The sequence below is a fragment of the Lepidochelys kempii genome, chromosome 3, assembly GCF_965140285.1.
Source record: "Lepidochelys kempii isolate rLepKem1 chromosome 3, rLepKem1.hap1, whole genome shotgun sequence".
Taxonomy (NCBI): Eukaryota; Metazoa; Chordata; order Testudines; family Cheloniidae; genus Lepidochelys; species Lepidochelys kempii.
The window spans coordinates 179,827,608-179,849,687 of record NC_136382.1 but is presented as its reverse complement, the minus strand read 5'-3'; the positions used below and the strand labels follow the sequence as shown (position 1 = coordinate 179,849,687).

At 41.8% G+C, this 22,080-nt stretch overlaps 1 protein-coding gene across 4 annotated transcripts in view; it reads right to left on the bottom strand.

The window, feature by feature from the left end:
* PSME4 (proteasome activator subunit 4) overlaps nucleotides 1-22,080 on the bottom strand; it is a 218,513-nt gene that overhangs the window by 85,550 nt on the left and 110,883 nt on the right. For all 4 annotated transcript variants that reach the window (XM_073339167.2, XM_073339165.2, XM_073339166.2 and 1 more), the window contains 9 exons: nucleotides 18,557-18,612; nucleotides 15,422-15,478; nucleotides 15,092-15,147; nucleotides 14,911-15,009; nucleotides 6,167-6,229; nucleotides 5,896-5,991; nucleotides 5,178-5,309; nucleotides 3,972-4,181; nucleotides 3,013-3,149 (listed from right to left, as the gene is read on the bottom strand). In XM_073339167.2, coding sequence (XP_073195268.2) covers nucleotides 3,013-3,149; nucleotides 3,972-4,181; nucleotides 5,178-5,309; nucleotides 5,896-5,991; nucleotides 6,167-6,229; nucleotides 14,911-15,009; nucleotides 15,092-15,147; nucleotides 15,422-15,478; nucleotides 18,557-18,612 — 906 coding nt within the window. The remainder of the gene's footprint in view (nucleotides 1-3,012; nucleotides 3,150-3,971; nucleotides 4,182-5,177; nucleotides 5,310-5,895; nucleotides 5,992-6,166; nucleotides 6,230-14,910; nucleotides 15,010-15,091; nucleotides 15,148-15,421; nucleotides 15,479-18,556; nucleotides 18,613-22,080) is intronic.

Here is a 22,080-nt window from a genome sequence, read left to right as displayed (position 1 = left end):
GCATTACTGCTGGCAGGGCACTGCCTTCAGAGCTGGGCGCCTGGCCAACAGCCACCTCTCTCAGGCCACCCAGCTCCGAAGGCAGCGCAGAAGTAAGGTGAGCATGGGATGAGACCAGATTTCACAGTTCGTGAAGTGTTTTTCACGGCCATGAATTTGGTAGGGCCCTACTCATTACTATCGAATGTCCCAGGAGCTGCCCACTTTCATGGCAGCTGAGCCCTTGCAGGTAAAACAGCTTGTGGGAAGGGGGATACTTTGCAGCCTTCTCAACCATCTCAGCATGAATCTTACTTACACGCTGGCTGGGAACAGGAATTTCTTCCTTCGGGTTACTATGGGTGTCTCTTCCCCCAAGATTTAGGAGGCTCCAGTGAACCTTTCCTGCTTGCTCTGAAAGCTGTGGGAAATACAATCCTCATTCCTAGGAGAGAGCTAAGGGGAGAGAGGTGCAAGGGGGAGGGGAGTTTGAAAAAAAAACAAAACAAACTTATCCCCCGTTCCATGCCACTCATTCAGGACTCGTCTCAGTGAAGGGAGCTTCCATGTGGCCTACTCAACTGTCTCAGTGTGGACCTTGCCAACATGCCAGCTGAGAGCTGGGTTCCCAAGGCGTTCTGTCTCCTGTTTCTGAGAGGAAAAGGGAGGACAGGTGGTGTCCTTCAAACTCTCCTCAGAAAGCCAAAAATAAAAAAATGTTGGGACTAGATTTAGCAGTTTTGAGGATAAAAACCTCAAAACCAATGAAGGAACAGAGCATTTAGTTAATTTTTTTTTTTTTTTTTAAAACAAATCCTGTGAAATTTCTGCTACAAAGGGAGACCCGGAGTCTGCAGTGTGTGCTTCTTGGAAGCATCTTCCTACGGGGAGATCCTTAGCCCATGCCCTGAGCAAAGATCTCATCCGCTCCCAGTTGCCATGGAGACAGGGAACACTCCACCATTAAGGTTGTCTGACATGGAGGGACCGGGAAACTGTTTCCATTATTCCAATCCCTCCGTACCACACTGCCCCCAAGCATCAACTCTCTAAATGAATTTCCAAACCAGATGTCAACGTCATTGCTTTAAGGCTAATCCATTCCTTCTCTTCTGTCTATTTGCAGCAATTATTCCCAGGGGAATTTTGAACCACTGCGCGTGCACATAATTCATGTGCCAGGCATAATTTTTTCTCCCACAGAAAATAACTTCTGCCAGAAAGTTCCTGCAGTTATGCCTTTTGACCACCAAGGGCTGCTGTGGTACTAGAACAGAGCAGCCACTCCCAGGCCAGCCCCAGCTAGGATAAGGAAAAAGAAGAGGCTGCCTTCCTGGCAGTGCCCTGCCAGTGAAGCCAGGTCAGGAGAAAGGAGATATGGGGGAACAGACAGAATGGGGCACATGGGACTGCTGGGGGGTTACAGACTGGGGTTCATAACTGCTACTGGGGGAGGACAGACTGGGGCAGGGGCTAAATGGGAGTGGAGGTACAGGGCCACATGGGGATAGGGGAGGGGATGCAGGGCCACATGTGGGAAAGGGGGATGGCTGAGTATGGGCACAGGGACACATGGGCACATGGGAGAGGGTGAAGGGCCACATCGGGGAAGGGGGGTGGCTGAGTGGGGGCTCAGAGATATGAGAGTACGGGGAGAGGGGGTGCAGGGACACACAGGCTGGGGCTGGCTGAGGCGATGCACGACCACATGGGGGTGGCTGAGTGGGGGTGCAGGGCCACATGGGAAGGGGGGGGGAGTGGGTGCCTGAGTGGGGTTGGAGGGACACATGGGGACAGGGGCAGATGTGCCTGACTGAATGGGAGAGGCTAGGGGTCTGCCAAGGTCTGCATGGGGGAGGATCCCTAACAATCCCTCCCCACCCCACCCAAAAAAACTGTTCCATACTTCCCCCACCCACACCCAACAACCCTCAAGGTTCACTCCCTGGCTCCTTTCCCCCCCACAGCTCCTCCATTACCCTTGACTCCCCCAAGACTTTGGGCTGCTTCTGAGAGGGGTGGGAAATACAGCTCTGTATTGTAGTTTAAATGAATTATTCAAAGTTTTGCATAAATATGCCTAGTAAGGAATCTATTTGTCAAAAAACATTTCCTGAATCTTTTTTGTTGTCTGTATTGTTACAGACATACTTGCTGACGAGTATTTTGAAATAAATTACCAAAGTAATTGAAACTGGTGTGATTATATTGTGCTATTTTGACAAATAAAATATGCAGAATTTTAAAATATTATGTGCAGAATTTTTAATTTTTTCATGCAGAATGCCCCCAGAAGTAAGCAATATTCTCTTATTACTGTGTTGTCTCATACTCAGGCACACTGCTGCCTTTTCTGTTTCAGCTGCACTGTTGCTGTTATTGGTGAGCACCCTCTTGAAGACCTCACGGAAGGGGGTACACCAGCACAAACACATTAAAGTGACTGAAAACAAAGCTGTCAAATGTTCAAAGTAAATCAATTGAAAAAAAAATCGTTCATTAGTCTGAAGTATTATCTTAATAAGTACTAGTAACTATAACTGGTACAAAATTTTGAGATGAAGTGCCATTTTCTTAACACACTACTGGAAGGTGCTCAGGCACTATGGTGATGAGAATATGGAATATTCCATTCTATACAGGTTCTCATACAAGTCAGTGGGGTCCCTTCCAATGTAGTTAAGAATTACAGAAAGACAGCTACAATAAGAAATTAAAAAGATGCAACAATGGAAGGAAAGATGGTCGGAGTTCAGTGTCACGTGTAGGCTAACGTATTAAAAAAAAGGTTATGAAGGAGAGATTACTTTTAAACAGTTTCATTTTTGCTAGAGAAAAGCCTACACATAGATGTCACAAATAATGATTTCTTATTAGCCTCAAAACTCAGAAGAAAAATAGCACATCCTCTTGGGATATTACATTTAATGAACAATTTTAGATTAAGTTTACATCATCGCTCATGAACTGTATATGTTTATCGACTAAAAACTATTACGCTTACTGAAGTCTATATAGACCAATCTAACTTACTGCAAGGCCTCAGCATTCTTTTCTTTCTGTCGTTGAATTCCTAACTGAATCTCTTCTGAGCTAAGTATCATCCCACTGGCACTTGGGTTTTTTGCTTTTTGCATTAGAATGGCCATCTCGACACATTTCTCTGGAACCTGTTGAGAGAGAAGGGAAACATCTCTAACTGAATAGCAGCCAAAGAATGTTAGCCATCCTTCTGGAAAAGGAGACACCCAGAAAGGCAGTCAAATGAAGTGCTCATACTGTCCCTTCCACATAGATATGAATAAGCCTCCCTTTATATTTTACAAAATTGCCTACACAGGCAATTCAGGTTGCTCCTTTGTTATTTGACAGGAATCACTGCTCTCAGTAGTCTTGTTATGATAAGATGGAGGAAAATTTAGTAGTTTTAAAATACTGATAGAGCTATGATTACATGTCTATATTTTAAGGCATGGAGTAAACCATGCACAAACTGTGATTTTATAGTTAAACAAAAATGGTAAAATATTTATGATAATGGTTTCTGTCCTCATGTTTCATTTATTAAGTAAATTTAGTATTGTGAAAGTTGTTAGACTAACAACAGAACAGACACAACACAAGTACTGACAGTGCAAGCTTCCCCACACTGTCCTGCAAATGCACAGTAACCTTGAGCTGGAGGGCCCACACCTGACAAGAGCCAAAAGATAAGTTATTTTTCATTCCCATTGCATACCTGGCCTCTAAAAATGGGGGGGGAGGTGTCAAATTCTAATAATCTTAAACTCAAATATATAATATTCCAGTCTTAGATATATTTGTCTATATTTATGCATACTGGAAATCAGAATGAAATCAATACATCAATATTAGTAGTCAAAGCTAAACCGAAACATGTAAAATTTATTAAACGACTGACTCATTTTATCAAATATAAGTCAAACAGCCTCTGAATGTGATGTTAGCTTTTAAGTAATTTTTTTGCTTACTGAAAAGTCCAATCCAATTGTTTCATACTGTCTGTGGATCTTTTCTGCTAGGTCATCAAAGAGTCTCACTATAGATGGCTTTTCCAGAGACATAGCTTTGCTAAGTCCAGAAGAAACAATTGCTGGCCATGTCTGTACAATACAGTCCCAATCATGAAGATTTGCCAGGCATACTCCACTGTGGTTTCCAAGAAGACAATACAAGGCACCCTACAGTAAACAAGAGTTGTAATATTAAAAGTTATATAAAGCAGTCATTCATATAAAATAAAAATTCGTTGCTCTGCATTGTACAAATTATTAAATTGTAACATGAACTGAGATTAAACCATCCAGTTTATCTCTAATATATACAAGATATTCCACACAATTCTGACATATTAAATATTTATTTCAGTAGTGTGTGCAAGTAGTGCTGATTAATTGACTAATTGGATTTCTCTTTCATAGAATGGTTGTGAGGGAACTATTTCCACAGAACACATTTCAATGACCACAATGAATAAACAAACACCTGGCCTTTCTACAAACCTATTTATGGTAGTTTAAATTACAAACTTGTGTTTCTTAGGCTTGTCTACACTGCCCTGCAATTCGGCCTATGAATGGCATGAACAGAAGTGAGCATCAAAGTGTTGCGCTGTAACTCCGTTGTGTGGACACCGCAGGCACACAAAAAAAGGTTCCTAGTTCGCATTAATGTAATTCTCTTCATACAGGATTACACTAATGGTGCGCACTGCTATTCACACCCCTGTAGCCTGAATTGTGGGGCAGTGCACACATAGCCTTAGCATAACATTTTGTTGATCAGCTCTTTGTTCTTCCTTCCTTGCTCTACTACGGTTGCTAAAAAAACTACTGAACTAAGAACAGTCTGCTGAGATTTTATTGCTTTGTACTATTTTTTTTTGTTTTAATTAGGATATAAAAGTGAACAGCTATTAGCATAAAGCATTCATAATTCCTGAGATCCTGATGAAATGGGGTATATTCATGAAGGTGGCGTATGGTATAAAAATATTTTTTATGAGCACTTTTTTGGGATGACTGCCTAAGTCACTTTAGGGTTAGCTAACCATGAGTAATTCAACCATCCCAAAGTTATGCTAATAAAATCTTTACACCATACCACATGTATTTTAACCATTAAAATCTTACACACAAACTGAAGACAGATCTGAAATTAAGTAACTGAGACAATACTTTAAACTGCTGCTGAGTAACATCGTGTCGGTCTGGCCGCAAAAACTCCAAAACCAAAGGAATGATATCTCTGCAACAAAAGTTGTATGTTCCCAGTGCTGTGAAGAATGCTTGCTGAGCTTTACTTCTGACCTGTAGAAAGATAAGCATTACCACAGATCTACAAGTACACAAAAGAATACACAAAGCAGTGATATCCTAGTTCCCTTCAATTACTAAAGTGCAGGTCTTAGGAAGGTGAGTCAGTGCATTTGTCTTGCCATGGGATGCATCTGTTCCGTGACCTGAAGACTTCAGTTTCCACAACTGTCAATCTGGCACATTTGCTAAGCACTTAATACAAATGAGATTAAAGTTTAATAAATAACTCAAAAGATTCTATGGTCCCAATTCTGGTTTTGGATGAGTGAGTGCAGCTGCTATTGACTTCAGTAAGTCTTTAATTCATAGGACAAAACACACTTTTGCAAATTTCAAAAAAATCAGTCAAATTTTGGGCCTAACCAGGATTGGACAGAGCCCTGGAAAGAATTATGTGAGTAATTAAAATGTTTCATACATTACTGAAACGGAAATAAAAAACAAAGATACTGTGACACTGAATTCTACCAACGAATTAAAAGCTATATTACATTTCACTGCAAATATCAAGTTGAAAATAAACTCAATAAATGTAACTGATGACTGAATTACTTTAGCACAGAAGAAATATTCTTACCTGACCATAGGAACTTGTAGACAAACACAGAAGATCCCTAATCATGTCTTGGTGTATATTTTTATATTCACAGCCTTCAACAGTTAGAGTTCTCAGCTAAAGGAAGTAGAAAAATCCCAATTAGACACAGGCTCTATTTGCAATTTTACAAATCTAAGAGCGGAAAGTTATTGTAGAGATTGAGAATGCTTTTTGTTAAATAAGATGTTACAGATTAACGTTTCCTAGTATAGCTGCAAGTAAAAATTGGTAGTACAGAAATGTACATTACCTCATGCTGCAACATGACTCTGTCAATTAGCAAGGCTCTAATATGCTGCTTCTTTCCTTGAAGCTGCAAGGAAAAAATCAGAGTAATTTGGTTCAGATCTCAAAGCTAACTTTAGCAATGTAAATATGAACTCTCACCTCTTATGTTTTCTGTACACAATATATATTATCAGCGGGTTCTACAGTGAGACATTCTGACTGTTGGGCTGCAGTTATACAAAGGATTTTTAAAAAAACTTCTGCCACAGTGACAACTGGTGTCAGTGGATATTGATCCACGTCATGTGATGGAGTGAAACTGTAACCTTGACCCATGTCATATGTCTGGAGATAAGAAATAATGATCACTCTCATACAGCACTCTTGTATGTCACTTCTTTATTACACAGTGTTAATCATGGCATGAATTTGCTTAGATATTTGTACAACTGCCCCCAACTTTCTTAAAGATTTTTCCCTAACCCCTCAGCAATTTGAAGCTGGCTTATGCCTCAATACATAAAAGTTTATATCTCGTGCCCAGCTGAACTTAGCATGTGCCCTTCATAACTAACTTTAGTCAAAGAAATCTGGTATTTGTTTATGGTCAATTTAAGATTATCTTCTTTGGTAACATTGCTCAGTCTCATTGTGGTGTTTATTTTTGCCCATCAGCAGCTGATAATCAAGTTCTGCCACACTATCCACATCTTCAAAAATCTGAGACATGAGCCTTTGGTATACCTAAGGTGACGAGGCAATCCCAAAGGAAACTCACTTAAACATATGTACTAAAAAAAGGGACTTAAAAGGTGAACAATTTTTCACTTCCTATCAAGTCAGACCTGCCAAAACCCTCGGCTTGCATGCAAAACTGGTAATACTCTTGCATTTTGAAGTTTCAACATCACCTTTTCAACCATTCTCATGGGCTGGTGCTTGCATACAGCCCCATGTAAAGCACCCCTTTGCATAGCGTTGTGACTATCTCCACATTTAAGAGCAAAAATCTGGTTTCCGTCATTTGTTTACTTGTGTATTTTGTCTTTATGCCTTGGTATTTATCAGTACTTCTATATATCACACTTATTACATCTCCCATTACTGCTTTACCACAGGGGAACAGCATCAGTGCTAGAGCAAGGATGTGAAACTTTCAGAAAATCTCTAGTGAAAATATGGCTTTAGGATCTTAGATGGAATTTCTGATCAATCTAATATCAAGAGGTTAATAGTGTTGTTGCCATTGTGTTACAAACAAAACCCATGTGGAAGATGGGAGACTGCCTATATATAGTAATTTACTGCATCCTTATCTTCCAGTCCAATAGGCAGGATTATGAAGCATTTTTAATTCATTATGCCCTTTAAGAGGCTAAGAAAGTACTCTACTGTTTAGCAAACTTCTTCCCTTTTGTATCTACTGGAGTTTGAAACTAACACGACTCTTTGTTTACATCCTTGTTTGTGCATCAGAATAGCAGATGTCAGCATAATTCTAAAAATAGAATATTGCACAAATTCCTCTGAAGAATCAGAAGAGAACACACAACATTTTTGAGTAGAGCAAGAAAAAGAAAAATATACAACTCAAAATCCTTAGTAAATATTTGAATAAAAGATACTATTCAAGTTATTTTTCCTATTATTTGAAAGGTAACAGTGTCTGATGATTTTGGTGTGTCCATCTGTACAGCTTATGAATTCTGGGTGAGATTATGAAGTTATCCCTATGAAAATGGATTTCTTCTTATTCATCAGCAGGTGAACAGCTGGCAAATGAACATGATTCTGATCCAGACCTTAGATTCTGAGTGGTCCCTGACGAGCCAGTCATCTAAGTCAGCCTTTCTCAAATGTGGCCACCAGGGGCTTTTCTTGCAGCCACAGCCTCCTGGGCAGTGATTGGGGGGGGGGGGGGGGGGGGGGAGTGGCAAAATAGCAGCCCCTCCCTGTTGCTCCTGGATGCACCACCTTGGTGTTGGTTGCTGGGGTTGCCAGAAGGGGTTGGACCCTGCCCCCCTCCGGAGACACCTGGGGCACAACGCTGGAGGAGTAGGCAGGCAGTGAGTTCCCCAACTTCCCAGGGGCAGTGGGGCTCAGGATTTGTGCTTCAGACCTGCGGAGGTGGGGGCGATGGGGCTGAAGGGCTCCGGGTGCATGGCAGCAGGCCCCAGGTTCCAGCCACATGGCTTTGGGCTCCATCCCCAGGCACCGTCTCCCGTCTGTGGGGCTTCAGGATCTGGACACAGGGCTTCAAGCTCCAGCTCCCAAGTATTTTAGGAAAAAATATCAGAGTCACCAAATAGGAGAGCCACTCTGAGGCCACCAAAAGAGAACCCCGATCTAATTATGGAAACACCTGGATATTCATCTTTTTCAGATAGGCCACCATCACATGGGACACCACAGAGAGCCCATAGGACAAAACCCAGAATTGGTAATGATTGTTGTTCAACACAAACCTGAGGAAGGACTTGTGCATTAGGTGTATTGCACTGTGAAACTTTGCATCCTTGAGGTCAAGGGCAACATAACAGTCTTACTGATTTAGGGAGGGGATAACTGATGCCAAGGGAGACCATCTTGAACCTGTGTTTCTTGTTATAGGTGTTCAGTGGTCTGAGGTCTAACACTGGATGAAACCCCATCTTTTTGGGACTAAGTAAGTACCTTGTATAGAACCCCTTTCCCTTCTACTGAGGGGAAACCTCCTGCATAGCATCCAAAACAAGATGGGACTGCATCTCTTGTCAAAGCAGACATTCGTAGGACAGGTCTTTGAAGGGGGATGGGGAAGAACGTTAGTTGTGGAGAAGGGAGAAGAACTGAACTGTGTGGCCTCTCTGGACCACCTCCAATACCCAGCAGTCTGATGCTGGACCAGGCCTGTTGGAAGTGAGCCAGATGTTTGCTGAAAGGAATGGAGGGCAATGATTGTGGAAGGAATAGTATGTTGTCCTTGGGCACGGAGTCAAATCTGCTGCCTAGTCGGTGCTGAAGCAGGGTGGTGCAACTGAGAGGTAGATCCCCCTACCCCCGAAACAGACTTTCTTCTCAAGGGCCTCTGCCTGCAACCTAGGCAATCTTGCGACCTAGGGGCTCAGATGGCCTATACTGGAAGAACAACTGTCATGGATAGGGTTGGGGTCTGAAGCGCCTTCTTCTGGAGGCCAGGATATAGATCCCCAGGACCATTAACCTATTAGGCTGCAAGCTGGGAGAATTCAGGCGGAGAGGAAAGCTATAATTAGGGGAAACTCACCTGTGCAGGAACCGGAGGGGCTTCTATACAGCAGAGAAAGGCTGCAGGGAAGTAGTCTGCAGTCACTCCCTGGGAGAATGGAGGTGTGTTTGGGGCTATATAGGCAAGAAGCCTACAGTTACTCTCTGGGAGGAGGGAGTTGTGGGGCTGGCAAACCAAGTGAAGGGTGGAGAGCCAGAAGGTAAGGAAAGGGCTCAGGGAAAAGGCAGCAAGGTTCAGGAAGGTGCAGACCTTGGCTGCTGATTAGAGGGTCCCTGAGCTGGAACTTGGAGTAGAGGGCAGGCCCAGGTTCCCTTACCAGCCACTGGGGAATTGGTATCATAGGGGCAGTGCAACACGTTGTACCTCAAAGCAGCACCTTGGAACCCCCATATTCACAATGGTGATATGATTATGATACGTTTCGTCCAAAATATGCCTTGTGAAGTATCATTTTAAAAGTCTTGATCTGTTGAATAATAATATCCTGTTGGATTGTATGTGGTATCATTGGATGTGAAGTTATGAAGTTTTGCTATGTGTGTGTTACTGAAATATGTTGTGAGGTTGAAACACCCACAACTAGCCTTTCAGGTATAACAATGGAGTAGCCAGGCATGCTGATGGCTCATTAAAGGGAATCCACTCTCCCAGTGGCTATCCCAGATGACTTCTCAGAGAGAACATGTAGACAATGGAGACTGCTTGACCAATTTGGACTGCCCGATTCCCCATGTCAAACAATCTTTCCAGCAACCTGGAAGAAACTATAAAAGAGGGAAAGTGACATCATCATTTGGCCACTCCCCCTGCCCAACTCAACACCTGTAGAACAGACTTTGAACAAGGGAAGGGATCCTGTTTAGTTTGTAGAACTCAAGACTACAAATTTATTTTTATTTCTTAGGTAACCAACTTAGATCTCTACATTTGCTACTTCTAATTACCTAAAATTAACCTTTCTGTAGCTAATAAATCTGTTTCATATTTTACATAAAACTGTGTGTTTTGGTTGAAGTGCTTGGGAAATATCAGCTCAGTTTACAAAGGCTAGCGTGTGTCCTCTCCACATCGAGGGAGAGGCGGACTAGGGTATGAACTTACACTGACCAGGATTCTGACCAGTGCTAGACCGTACAGTTCTGGGGTGCAAGGCTGAGGAACTGGGGGGAATTGGCTGGTGCCTCTCTATTGTTGGTTCATGAGTGGCTGAGAAAGCATTAATGTAACTCAGTTGGGAGTTTCCCTGCCTGTGGATGTTTGTGTAAATGCAATACCTGCAAAAGGTTTGTGGCTTGACACAGCATCACAGAATGAGAGGGATACTAGACTCCAGGTTGCACCCCGGGGTCCCATCATAGGCAGTGAATGAGAAGAGCTAGTCCCTGAATGGCCAGGAGGAGGCACCATCTATGGTGAGTGGACCCTGTGACAGATCTCATTGCTTCATCAGTCTTCTTGTGGAAAAGTGAGCAGCCCTCAAGTGGCAGGTCCTCAATAACTGTTTGAAATTCTTCAGATATGCCTGCCGAGGCCAGCCAGGAGGAGTGGCGCATTGCAACTGTTGTTGCCATCGCCCTGGAAGCAGTGCCTGTATGTCCAAAGCTGCCTACAACGCAGTTCTGGCCACCACATGACCTTTTGCCAGGCTGGCCTGGAAGTCACCCCTGAAATCGTGTGGCAGCCTCTCAAACAGCTGTAAGATACAGGCAGCTGATGTGGTCGCATTTTGCCAAGACCACCTGGTAGTTCAAGATCCTCATCAGGAAGCTCGAAGTGGAGTAGGATTTCTGGCCACCGTGTTTTAGGTGCTTCACCGTCTCATCTTTAGAGGTCAATTTCTGGCTGCTCTAATGGGATTGCTCATTGGCCACTGGATGCAAATAGAACTCTGTTCATATCCAATAACCAGGACTTGGTACCATCTAGCTGTCCATTTGGATGTCAGTGCCAGTGATGCTGGTGTCTGCCATAAGGCTTTCATGGGCTCCAATAGCCCCTTGTTTATCAGGATCACTATGAGTCCCAGTACCAAGTACAGGATATTGAGGAGTTTGTGTGGCATATCCCACACCACCTGCATAGGTATCTCTAAGGCCACTGATACCCATGTCCCATGAGGTCTTGGAAAATCTTCTAGTCCTCAAGAGTGGCAGCTGACTGTTCTGGAACAAGGGTATCATCTAGAAGAGCTCATGGCCAGTACCATCCGTCTCTTGCTCTGGATCTGATCCACTGGAGCCGCCTACTCCTGGTCCCAGGGATTCTGCAGGGACAGGTCCAGTCTTTGGCACAGGGGTGATTGTTTGCCTCACGAGTGTGGTGGAGAGGCTGGTCCTGGATAGTACTGCAGTCCCCAGGGGGTCCACATGCCATGATCATATAGCACCAGGCCCCACAATGTGTGGTCTCAGTGATCCCAGTACTGGGCTGGGTTGGTTCCACCCTCCACCACAGGGACATGTCTCTTATCCCCCAGATGAGGTTGATACCGCTGGGTAGCAGGACCTGACCAGGGATGGCTAATGGCTTTCCTTTGAGTCAGAATCAGTCCTTTGGGAAGGATGGTGCTCAACCCGTGGGTCTAAGGGGAACCTGACCAGATAGTGGAAGCATCAAAGTCACTGGGCCCAGAAATCTGGACAGCATCAGGGTGAATGCAGCTCCAGTAGCCGCACAGGTGTCAGCCGTGTCAGCATGGTCCAAAGTGCTTGATCACCAACAGATTGGTATGGCAGTAACTGCGCTGGTGCTGGGGGCAACAGAATGACCAGCACCGCAGTCAGGCTTCTATCCAGTACTGGGCTATCTTTCTTTCTGACTACCTCAGTAATGAGAAGGCTAAAACAGCCACGACAGCATCAGGTGAGACCTCTATTATGGCTAGGTCCACTCAGCTGGTACGAGTTCTCGTGCGTAGGGAACTTTTCCTAAGTTTTGAGGCACCCTTAACGTCCAAATGCACCGCAGTCTTATGCAACCTTGAAGTCGGATCCAGGGAGGGGGATGATCTTCACCTCTTTGCGCTCTGAGTCTGATCCATTTCTCTCCTTCCCAGATGAGGAAGCCAGAGGACTGAGTGAGCATTTGGCTGGTTTTGATGATGAAGCCAGGGCAGTTTTCAACAGCCAGCAGTCTCCTGAGGATCCAGGCGCCTAAAGTCTGAGGTCAGAGATTGGCCTTATCACTGCTTCATCAGACAACCCTTGATTGCTGGGTCCACTCTGAAAAGTACCTACAGTTTTTACAGAGTTCCAGAACAAGTCCCTAACTGAGACAGAACACGGGCGTTCACTGTTCAGAGGCATGACAGAGTGGGCAGTTCTTAAAGCCCAGGGATTTGCCATGGTCAGCCACAGCAGCTGGTAGTGCCAGTGACCACAGGGGGAGAACCCTTTCCCCCCCACAGCATCCTATAGACCTACCTAAACTGAGACTAACTAAACTGAGACAAAGTGGATGAAAAAGAGTCACTCTGGGGATGAAGAACAGCTGGCTCTAACTGAATCCAGTGAAAGTAGCAGTGATTGTTGATAGGAAGGGAAATCCAAGAAAGGGGAATTCTTGAAGAACTAATAAAACTATGATTTTATCCTCTGTTGAGTGCATTTGCCCCCAACCCCAGTTATCAAGGTAGCATGCAATCTCAGGTTCCTGGTGAATACTTCACTACTCAAACACAGAAATAGCTGTAGTGGTTGGAAAGCCTTGGGTGAGTTAGGCAACTACACACTCGAATACAGATTTAACAACTGTGTCACAGTTTGGGGCAACTGCGCCTGTATTTCCCTTCTGCGGTCCAAAAATGGCACCCACTCTAGGTTCCCGGATCCTGAGCAGTAATCTTTATTGGGTCAAGACCTGAATCTCTCTTCCTCTTGACGAGGGGATTTTTCAGGCTGAACAGTTTCCTGCCTACACTGTGAATTCCCCAGCAAGCCAGACTACGTAGACAGGCCTGTGTCCGCATTTTGCTTTCTATTCAGAGGCTATAAATAGCATAATTGATCATGGTTATAAGTTAGCACACAGACATTTCTAAGCAAGCACATCTATTCTTAAGGTGAAAGCACTACAGAAAAAACATATTAAAAACAATAAAAGAACCTATGTGCATGCTAATTAGTTTATCAGAGATCACCCTCCCTCCCAACACCAGGAGGGGCTCCAATTAGAGTTAATCTTTCAAACCTCACCAAAGGGTTTTTTCTGTGGCTTCAAGTTCATAACAGCCTCAGCTCAGAACAAGCACCCCAATTGTGCAGATCAACCTGTTTCTTTATACAGATTGAGCCTCTGATCTCAATCTTTGGGTGCAGATAATGGTTTTCTCCTCAGGGCATAGCTTCAAAACTCTTGGTTTCTGCATAATCGGCGAAGGGCATTTGCATTCATCTCCCCCAAGCTATTTCCCAGGGGTTCCACTTCATAGATATTGTCCCAAAAGATCATTCTTGTTTGCCACATTGTTCAATACAGATCTATGACCATGCAGGCCCACAATAATCTTTTCCTTTAATACAATGGACTCCAAAATATTTAAACTTAATTCAATATGGTTTTCCAAGGAAACTGCCAAATCTGTCACATACTGCTATCTAACACTTTTGCCACCTCAAAACAATATCTCCTTAAGATATTTCCGGCTGTTCTCTCATGAACTAAAGCAGAAGACAAGATGCAACCTACAGATGGTTTAAGATGCAGTAGCAACATGCTACTGGTGTGGGTGTCTATGGGGGACTTGACTGACAAGAGCACATTCTCATTAATGATCATGCTGTACATTTGCTGCTGGCCTAATGTAAGATCTTGGTCCTTATCTTTATTGCTTTAAATGCGTGAGGACCTAACCACCTCAAAGATTGCCTTCTCTGCTCTCTACTTCAGCAGCCATGTTCAGTAATCTAGATTTCACTTCTCATAACATTGGGCAACTCATTTAAACTCTCCATGCCTCAATTTCTCAACCTGCAAGAAGCAGATATTAATGTTTACCGACTTTTGAGAAGTGTTTGGAGATCTATTGATGAGAAGTGCTAAATATTATTTAAACTAAGGGAAAAGAGTTTGGTTCCTATATGCTTCTCAACTTAATTGGCATCTATGGTTCTAACATCGTTAGTGCTTCACAAGTGCTAGCAATAGCAGCAATTTAATATCCAAGGACTGTATTATTTCCATGCAGATAAGTCACCAAAAATAAAAAATCCCAGCATGTAGTTTCCTAGTGACTAGCAAATTAACAAAGATCTATCATTAATAGTATCAATATTCAGTACATAAAAAGGGATGTTATGAGACTTAACTAACATTTGTACAGTGCTTTAAAACCTTTTGAAAAAAGGCACTTACTGTAACAAAAATATTCTAATGATACATCAGCCCACTGTAACTTATATCAATTTCACTAGGAATGCATGCAAAGTTCCATTAAGACCGTAAAGGCCAAAAAACAGCCAAAACTAAAACTTTAAAAAGGTTGTTTTTCCCTAACTAAACTATGTAAACAAGATACTGACCCTGTTCTCCATTGACTTCTTCACTAAGTTAAAGCTCTTCCACCGGGAGTCAAACTCATGCTTGTGAGACCCTTGGAATTGTAAGAGATCACCAATGATCTAGAAACAAATGGTTTTACATTATGTAAAACAAGTCAACCCATTAAAATTAAAATAAAACACATAAAAATTACTATTATACCTTTATGATTAGAAACAAAGACTTGGTATCATCTTCTGAGTTGTTGAGTATATAGTCTACCATTGGAATGGAAACAAAAAGTGTGTTATCTGATATGAAGCTCAGTTCAAAGAGTTAACTACACTCAGTGAAATATTTTTGCTACTTGTGAAGCTCAAAACATTGTGTCATTTATGTTGCCATACAATTCACAACAACAGATTTTGCCTTTTTGCTTTGCTCTACAATACTGATATTAGATTTAAAAGCACAATAGATTGACAACGTTTAAAGCAAATCTTTGCAGATGTACTGAATACAGGAATGAGAGAGACACAAAAATGTACTTACGCAGTAGTTTCCTTATGACCCTAGCCATGGTTTCTCTGTGGTTCTCTCTTGATAAATCTACAAAAGATAATAAGAACATTCATTATACATAAAGTATATTCTCTAAGTTACACAGTGTTATAAAATATAGAGAAGCTTAACTAAAAAAATAATTAATGGAAACTCAGAGTGTGACATGCAAAAGCTTAAGAACAGATTAGAGTTTCTTTACATACCTCAAATCATATGAGGTATGGGACTCTATAAGGGCAATATAAAAAGACTTTGGAAAAAATATTAAATTTTTATATACATACACCTTTAATAGAAACAGTCCTGATCATCTCTATGACAAAGTCATGGGGTACCCCACTCAGTTTTCCACATCATGCTGAAATCCTATCTTGCAGTCACCATCTGTCAGACCAAATACTGGACAGGACATCTTTCAAGTTCTTCATCTCCGTTCACTAAATCAGCACAATAATGGTTCTTCAAGCAAAGGGGTAAAAATGGTTTACAGTCCCATGCAGGTTGGGACACATTTCTGTACTGCCTCTCAGGGTATATATACACTGCAATAAAAAACCTGCAGCATCGAGTCTCAGAGCCCAGGTCAGTTGACTCAGGTTCGCAGGGCTCAGGCTGCTGAGCTAAAAAGAATGATGATGTTTGGACTTGGGCTAGAGCCTAGGCTCTGAGACCCTGTCCCCTCACAGGGTGTCAGAGCCCAAACACCTATACTGCAATTTTTAGCCCTGCAACCTGAGCCTTGCGAGCTCAAGTCAGCTGACTTGGGCCAGTAATGGCTGTGCTGCGGGTCTTTTATTGCAGTGTAGACATACCTTTAGGCAGAGTTAGTAGTGGTCAAGTGCTTTGCCTAAGATGAGGGAGAGCAAAATAGGAGTCTGGTTCTGTGCAACGTCAGAGTGGTGCGGAGTGCCCATCATATCACAAGCTCTGAAGAATACACTGACTGGGGCAGGAAAGAAGAGCAGAATGCTCAAGGGGTGGGACTTTATCCTTCAGGCAATTAAGAAGGGGAAAGAATGGAGTTTCTATTCGCTTTGGTTGCTTGGAGAGGATGGTAAAGTAGCACTTTGCCAATCCAGGCAATGGTAACGGTAGAAGGAAGAAAGAGAAGAACTTCCCATCCCTTCAAGCACTGAGGACAGTGGTTGGAGATAAAGTTTTATTCAAAGAGAGAAGCTTCACCTCTGACAAGAATCTTTCATATGCCAGGTTAATCCTTTTAGAAGTGCCGCAAGAAAGAGACCTGGGCTCAAATCCCTGTTACACTATAGGCTTCCTGTATGACATTGTGCAACTCAGTTTCTCTGTGCCCCAGTTCCTCATCTGTGAAATGCCAATATCCGTACTTCCTATTTCCCTTGACCTTTGTAAGCTCTCTTCAGCCCGGTTAACCTCCATCTCTGGGTTCTCACAAGCAGACTGTCCTGCTCGCAGAGTGCTCTCTCAGTCTGTGTGTGTCTCCTTATCAGCCTGTCACCTCTTGCTGACTCCCTAGGCAGCCTCTGGCAACTCATTCAACCTCAACCCTTTTCCGTGGTTCTCTAATGATCTGTTATCTTCCTTTTGATCCTAGGCTTAGACTTGGGAAAAGTAAGCCATTCTTAGCCTGGCTGTAGTCAGGTAGAACATATTCCCCAATGAACAGCTTCACCATTGTTTCTTCAAGGCTTCTTATCCGAGTCACCATTTTACCTTTCCCGCTTGGTTCCTTTAACAACTTCTTTTGATCTAACTCCATAGCAAGTAACCCATCATAAATACACACACATAGGCATGCACCATATCGAAAAAATAATACAGATATTTCCCAGTTGGTCCCAGGTGCCTAAGACAGCTAAATACAAGACTTGGCACAAAGATTGGTATGACTTGAAGCTGAGAAGCACCCAAATTATGAGACATGAAAAGAAAGAGGTTATGAACTACTGGGCTACATGATAGACACACATATACTAGCTGCTCTTCTCCCTCACAGCTATGCAACCTCAGAGCTCAGGGTACACATGGCAGAGACTCAGGTCTCACTTGCCAATCATTTACTATGAAAACACAATTAAATGGATGTACGTGGGTAAAGACTGCTGAATCAGGCCTTTTTTTTGTAAGTAGCATATTCAGTTTGAATATCTGTCTCCTTTAGTAAACTTCTGGAATATTTTTTATGTTTTACTAATATGATAAATAAGACTTCCGATTTCCCCTTCTGGGAGTCATGGCTTTTTCACCGTGGCCTAAGCATTGCCAGGATTTTCTGAAGTTTTCCTTCCATTTTCTGTACCAACTGTTGTAACTGCTACTGGCCCAACTGATCTCGAACTCCACCCCAGCTACACACAGATAGACAGGTTCTCTGAAATATACAGGACTGATCACCACCCTAAATAACCAGGACCACACAGCACTTATGCATTCAAACAGGACATACTTTGCAGCTGCAACAACAACAAAAGTGTTAGCCAAAGTATATGTTATATGTATTGCACACCATATCAATATGTATTACACGTTATATTAACGTTATATAAAGGTTAGCTTGAAGTCATGCTAAACTGCTTTCTGCTCACTCAGGCTGAGGTATATATCCCACAATACCATGCACAGCACAATACTGCACTTCACACAGGTGGATGCAGAACTTCTCAAAACCAAGACACATGAATGCTCTGCCCTGGTACAAGCTTGGGAGGTGCCTTCACAGGCAACTGATTTGGAATGTAGTGTCCGAAAACAGAATAAGGAAAGATACACCATGATACTGGAAAAAACAAGGTACAAATATATTTGGTAAATTTTAGTCCTGGATGATGTACAGAATGCTCATAAAAAGTTACAATATACATATAAGAAGTTTGGAGAGTGTATTTCGGAGCACAGCTTCTGTGTAAGATGGACTAAATGCTGCAACAGTTTCCCACAAGGACTGGTAACATATTAACTCTTTCCTTTCTGTTTTGTACTGCTTTGTCTTTAGATAATAAGTTTGGCTAAGCTTGGTTAGTTGGTCTCAAACATTTTTAATAATGAATCATAAATGTAATCAAATCAATTGGCTATGCATTTAACAACAAGAGTACAAAATTAATTATCTCGTGACTTGATTTAACAGAGTTGGGACTGACCTACCATAGTTAACACCAGTGTAAAGTTTTGTCTCTTCCAAAGACACCAGACTTGGAACCCTGCATAAAGACAAAATACATTGTATTACAAGGTAAGGAAATCTGTCTAACAAAATGAGTTTTATTGACAACTAATTTCTACTTACAATGTAAGGTTAATGCTTGTGGATGACTGAGAAGGCTTAATTTACTCATTTTATTTGTTATTTATCTTTAACATTCTGAAAGCTAGGAATACCTACTGGTCAGGTAGTTTGCCTGTTTTGAGAGAGTGAAAACCAAAGCAAGGCCACCTTGAGTATAAAATCTTGAACGAGTTCCGTTTAAGAAGAATTCAAAATGACTCACTTCTTCTGATGCATGTTCACATCAGCATGACAATGAGGGACAGTGGCACTGATACAGCTATTTATTGGATTAATTGCAGGTGAATCAGATTACTGGATAGTAGGGAACTGAATAAGAGTCTCAGGAAAGGCTGAATATATAAATTCAATAGCTTATTTTCCCCCACACCTGTGGGCCTTCCTTTAAAAAAGAAAATGGTGTGCAATGTGCCTAGGCCCAACTGTTAATGCTAGTCTCTGAAGCCCCCACCACTAATAATAACCATGCCAAGAAAGTACATAATAGTCAGCACAATACATCTACATGACAAGTTTTTTCTTATAAAGAAAAGCTTAACCAAGATAAAGATTTGGTTATGACTTGATTCTACTCTAAATTTTTAGCTGTGCATTCTTAGTCCTTGTAAAATGTGGGTTTTGTACATGGTTGCATAAATAAAACAGCAGACTGTGACACTGGATGCCAATGTATCTAATGGCAAGACCAAGTCATTAGAATATACATTACATTTTCTTTCCTGTTTTGTTTCTAAAGCTACATCATAGACACTAAGGGTAAGTGGATTCAGATCCTGAAGGAAAAATCACCAGGACACTTTTCAAAGAAATTCAGGAGCTACATAAATACTGCACTAACATGTTGGAAGAACAATATCACCAAACGGTCCATACTGCTAAATATAATTTTCCTGTGCAATTGAGGATTGTATCAATGGTGGAAGTGGTGCAAAAAAAGTTAGAAAACTGGGAGGAGGAACAATATCAGTCTCTTATTGTTATAGATGTTTGCTTGGCAAGAAGTGCTTACACATGCAGCACCGGCATCAGCACACATAGTCCAAACACAATAAAATGAAACAAGGCTCCACATTTAAATTGGTGGATTGAGAGGTTAACTCGCCAAGACCAGAATTGAGGGTTATATTTACCCTAGAACAATAACTGATATCACTGAAATCTAAAAAAGAACAGGGAGCTACAGTCATTGCATTAAGTGAGGTATTGGGGATGTCAACAACAACTGCAGGAAAATCCCAACATCCTAAATCCTAAAATAAAGTCTTGTAGGTAACAGACTCATTTAATTGTTTTTGTATTGTTCACATCTACACATTAAACAAAATCCCAAATCAATTAAAAAGGAAGACATTTTAGTTCAATTTTAAAAGCTCTCAATTAAACAAAAAAAAAAAGTTTTCACTTTATTTTCCTTTCTGTGCTTCTTCTAATAGCACTAAATAAAGAGCTTGAAAATAAATGTCTTTCCATACTAATAACTTTTCATTTATTATTCCCTATAAAAAGAACTGATATTAACATGGGTGCTCCAGTTATAATGATTTGTATGGGTACTAATATTGATTCCTGAACAGCTCCAACATTAAGGTAAGATAGCCGTTCCCTCTTAAAAAAAAAAAAAAAAGATACTCATGGTGCTACACAGAAAAATCTATTTTTAGAAAAATGCTGGCTAATTAGCATAAATCCTTCTAAAAACAGATGTGTACATTTCTCTAATAGATATTTCCAATTTGGAAGATATTAACAATATTAAAGAAATGAAGGTTACTTATTTATAACCAGAGTTCTACAAGATGGCGCTGCATATTTCCACTTATGCGGTACTGCACCACCTATTGGTGTTTAAGGGTAGAACATTCTCCAAGCTGTGTCTGTTAGTGTGCTCACATTCTTACATCTCCCCTCAGCATCTTCGAACATTTTGAGGGTGAGGCTATATCAAGGGGCCAAAAAGCCTCTACCACTTCAGTTCCTTCCATCACCAATCTAGAGACACAGAACAAGAGGACTCTGAGAAAGAGGGGAGAGTGGGTGAGAAGTGTGAATATGCAAAGCCATCTCAAAGAACTTTGGTTACAAGTAGTGATTTTCATTTCTTCTTTGAGTGGCTCTGCATACTCCCACTTATGGGTAGTTTGATCAGCAGTGCTGAAAATAATCTGGAGGAGGGAACAGAGTCCTAATTGAATAGAGACTGAAACACCACTCTACGAAATCTAGCATCAGCCCTGAAAGCCAAATCGCGAGCATGATGTTTACTAAAGTGTGTCCAAACTCCAGGTTGCAGCCCTGCATATTTCTGAAACAGGGACTTGCTTAAGACACCACCACAGCTCTGGTGGAACAAGTCCATACCATTGTAGGTATAGGAACTCCTGAAAATGTATAACATTCAGCAATACATGATTTCATCCATCTAGAAATAGTCTGGGGAGATATGGTATAACCCACATGCCTGTTAGCATAAAACATGAATAATCTATGCGATTTTTGAAAACTTTTAGACCTACTTAAATAATATGCTGTGTTATTGACATAAGCTGGGACCGTATAGATCATTGTTGCAACCAAAGTCCTATAGTGGCACCAAATCTTGTATAAAGGGGGTCAAATGAGGTGTCTAAGCCAAGGTTATGGTTTGCTGGTTATGATTATGCTGTCTATATGTGTGTTTTTATACATTTTTATAGTTAAAGTTATGAATATTGGCTCTATACTGTCTGTATTTCAAACTTGTGCTATGCTTCTGGGGAACACTCCAGACAAGTTGATGTCAGCTCTGCCTAGCCTGCTTGATGGCCCATTAAGGACCATCAGCTATACAACTGACCCACTGAGAGAAGGCAGACTCCCCTTATGACTCAGCAAAGTATGTAGGGACATGCCTATGGACAGAACTCTAAGGTTTTTCCATGCCATGTGATGGACAGCTTGTCTTTGGAACAAAGAAAGACAGACCACATGGCAAGAGAATATAAAAGGCTGCTGCAGCTCCTCTATCTTGTCTTCAATCCTGCTTCTTACCCCTGGAGGGACTTTGCTACACTGAAGCTTTGAACCAAGGACTGAAAGACCCATCCCAGCTTGTGGATGTAGTCCAGAGACTTGATTTGAACCTGCAGTTTATTCTATCACTGTTGCAAGTCTGAAGCAAGAACTTTGCCATTACTCTATGTAATTGATTCCATTTAACCAATTCTAGCTCTCATCTATATCTTTTTCTTTTTATGAATAAACCTTTAGATTTTAGATTCTAAAGGATTGGCAACAGCATGATTTGTGGGTAAGCTCTGATTTGTATATTGACCTGGGTCTGGGGCTTGGTCCTTTGGGATCGAGAGAACCGTTTTTCTTTTACTGGTGTATTGGTTTTCATAAC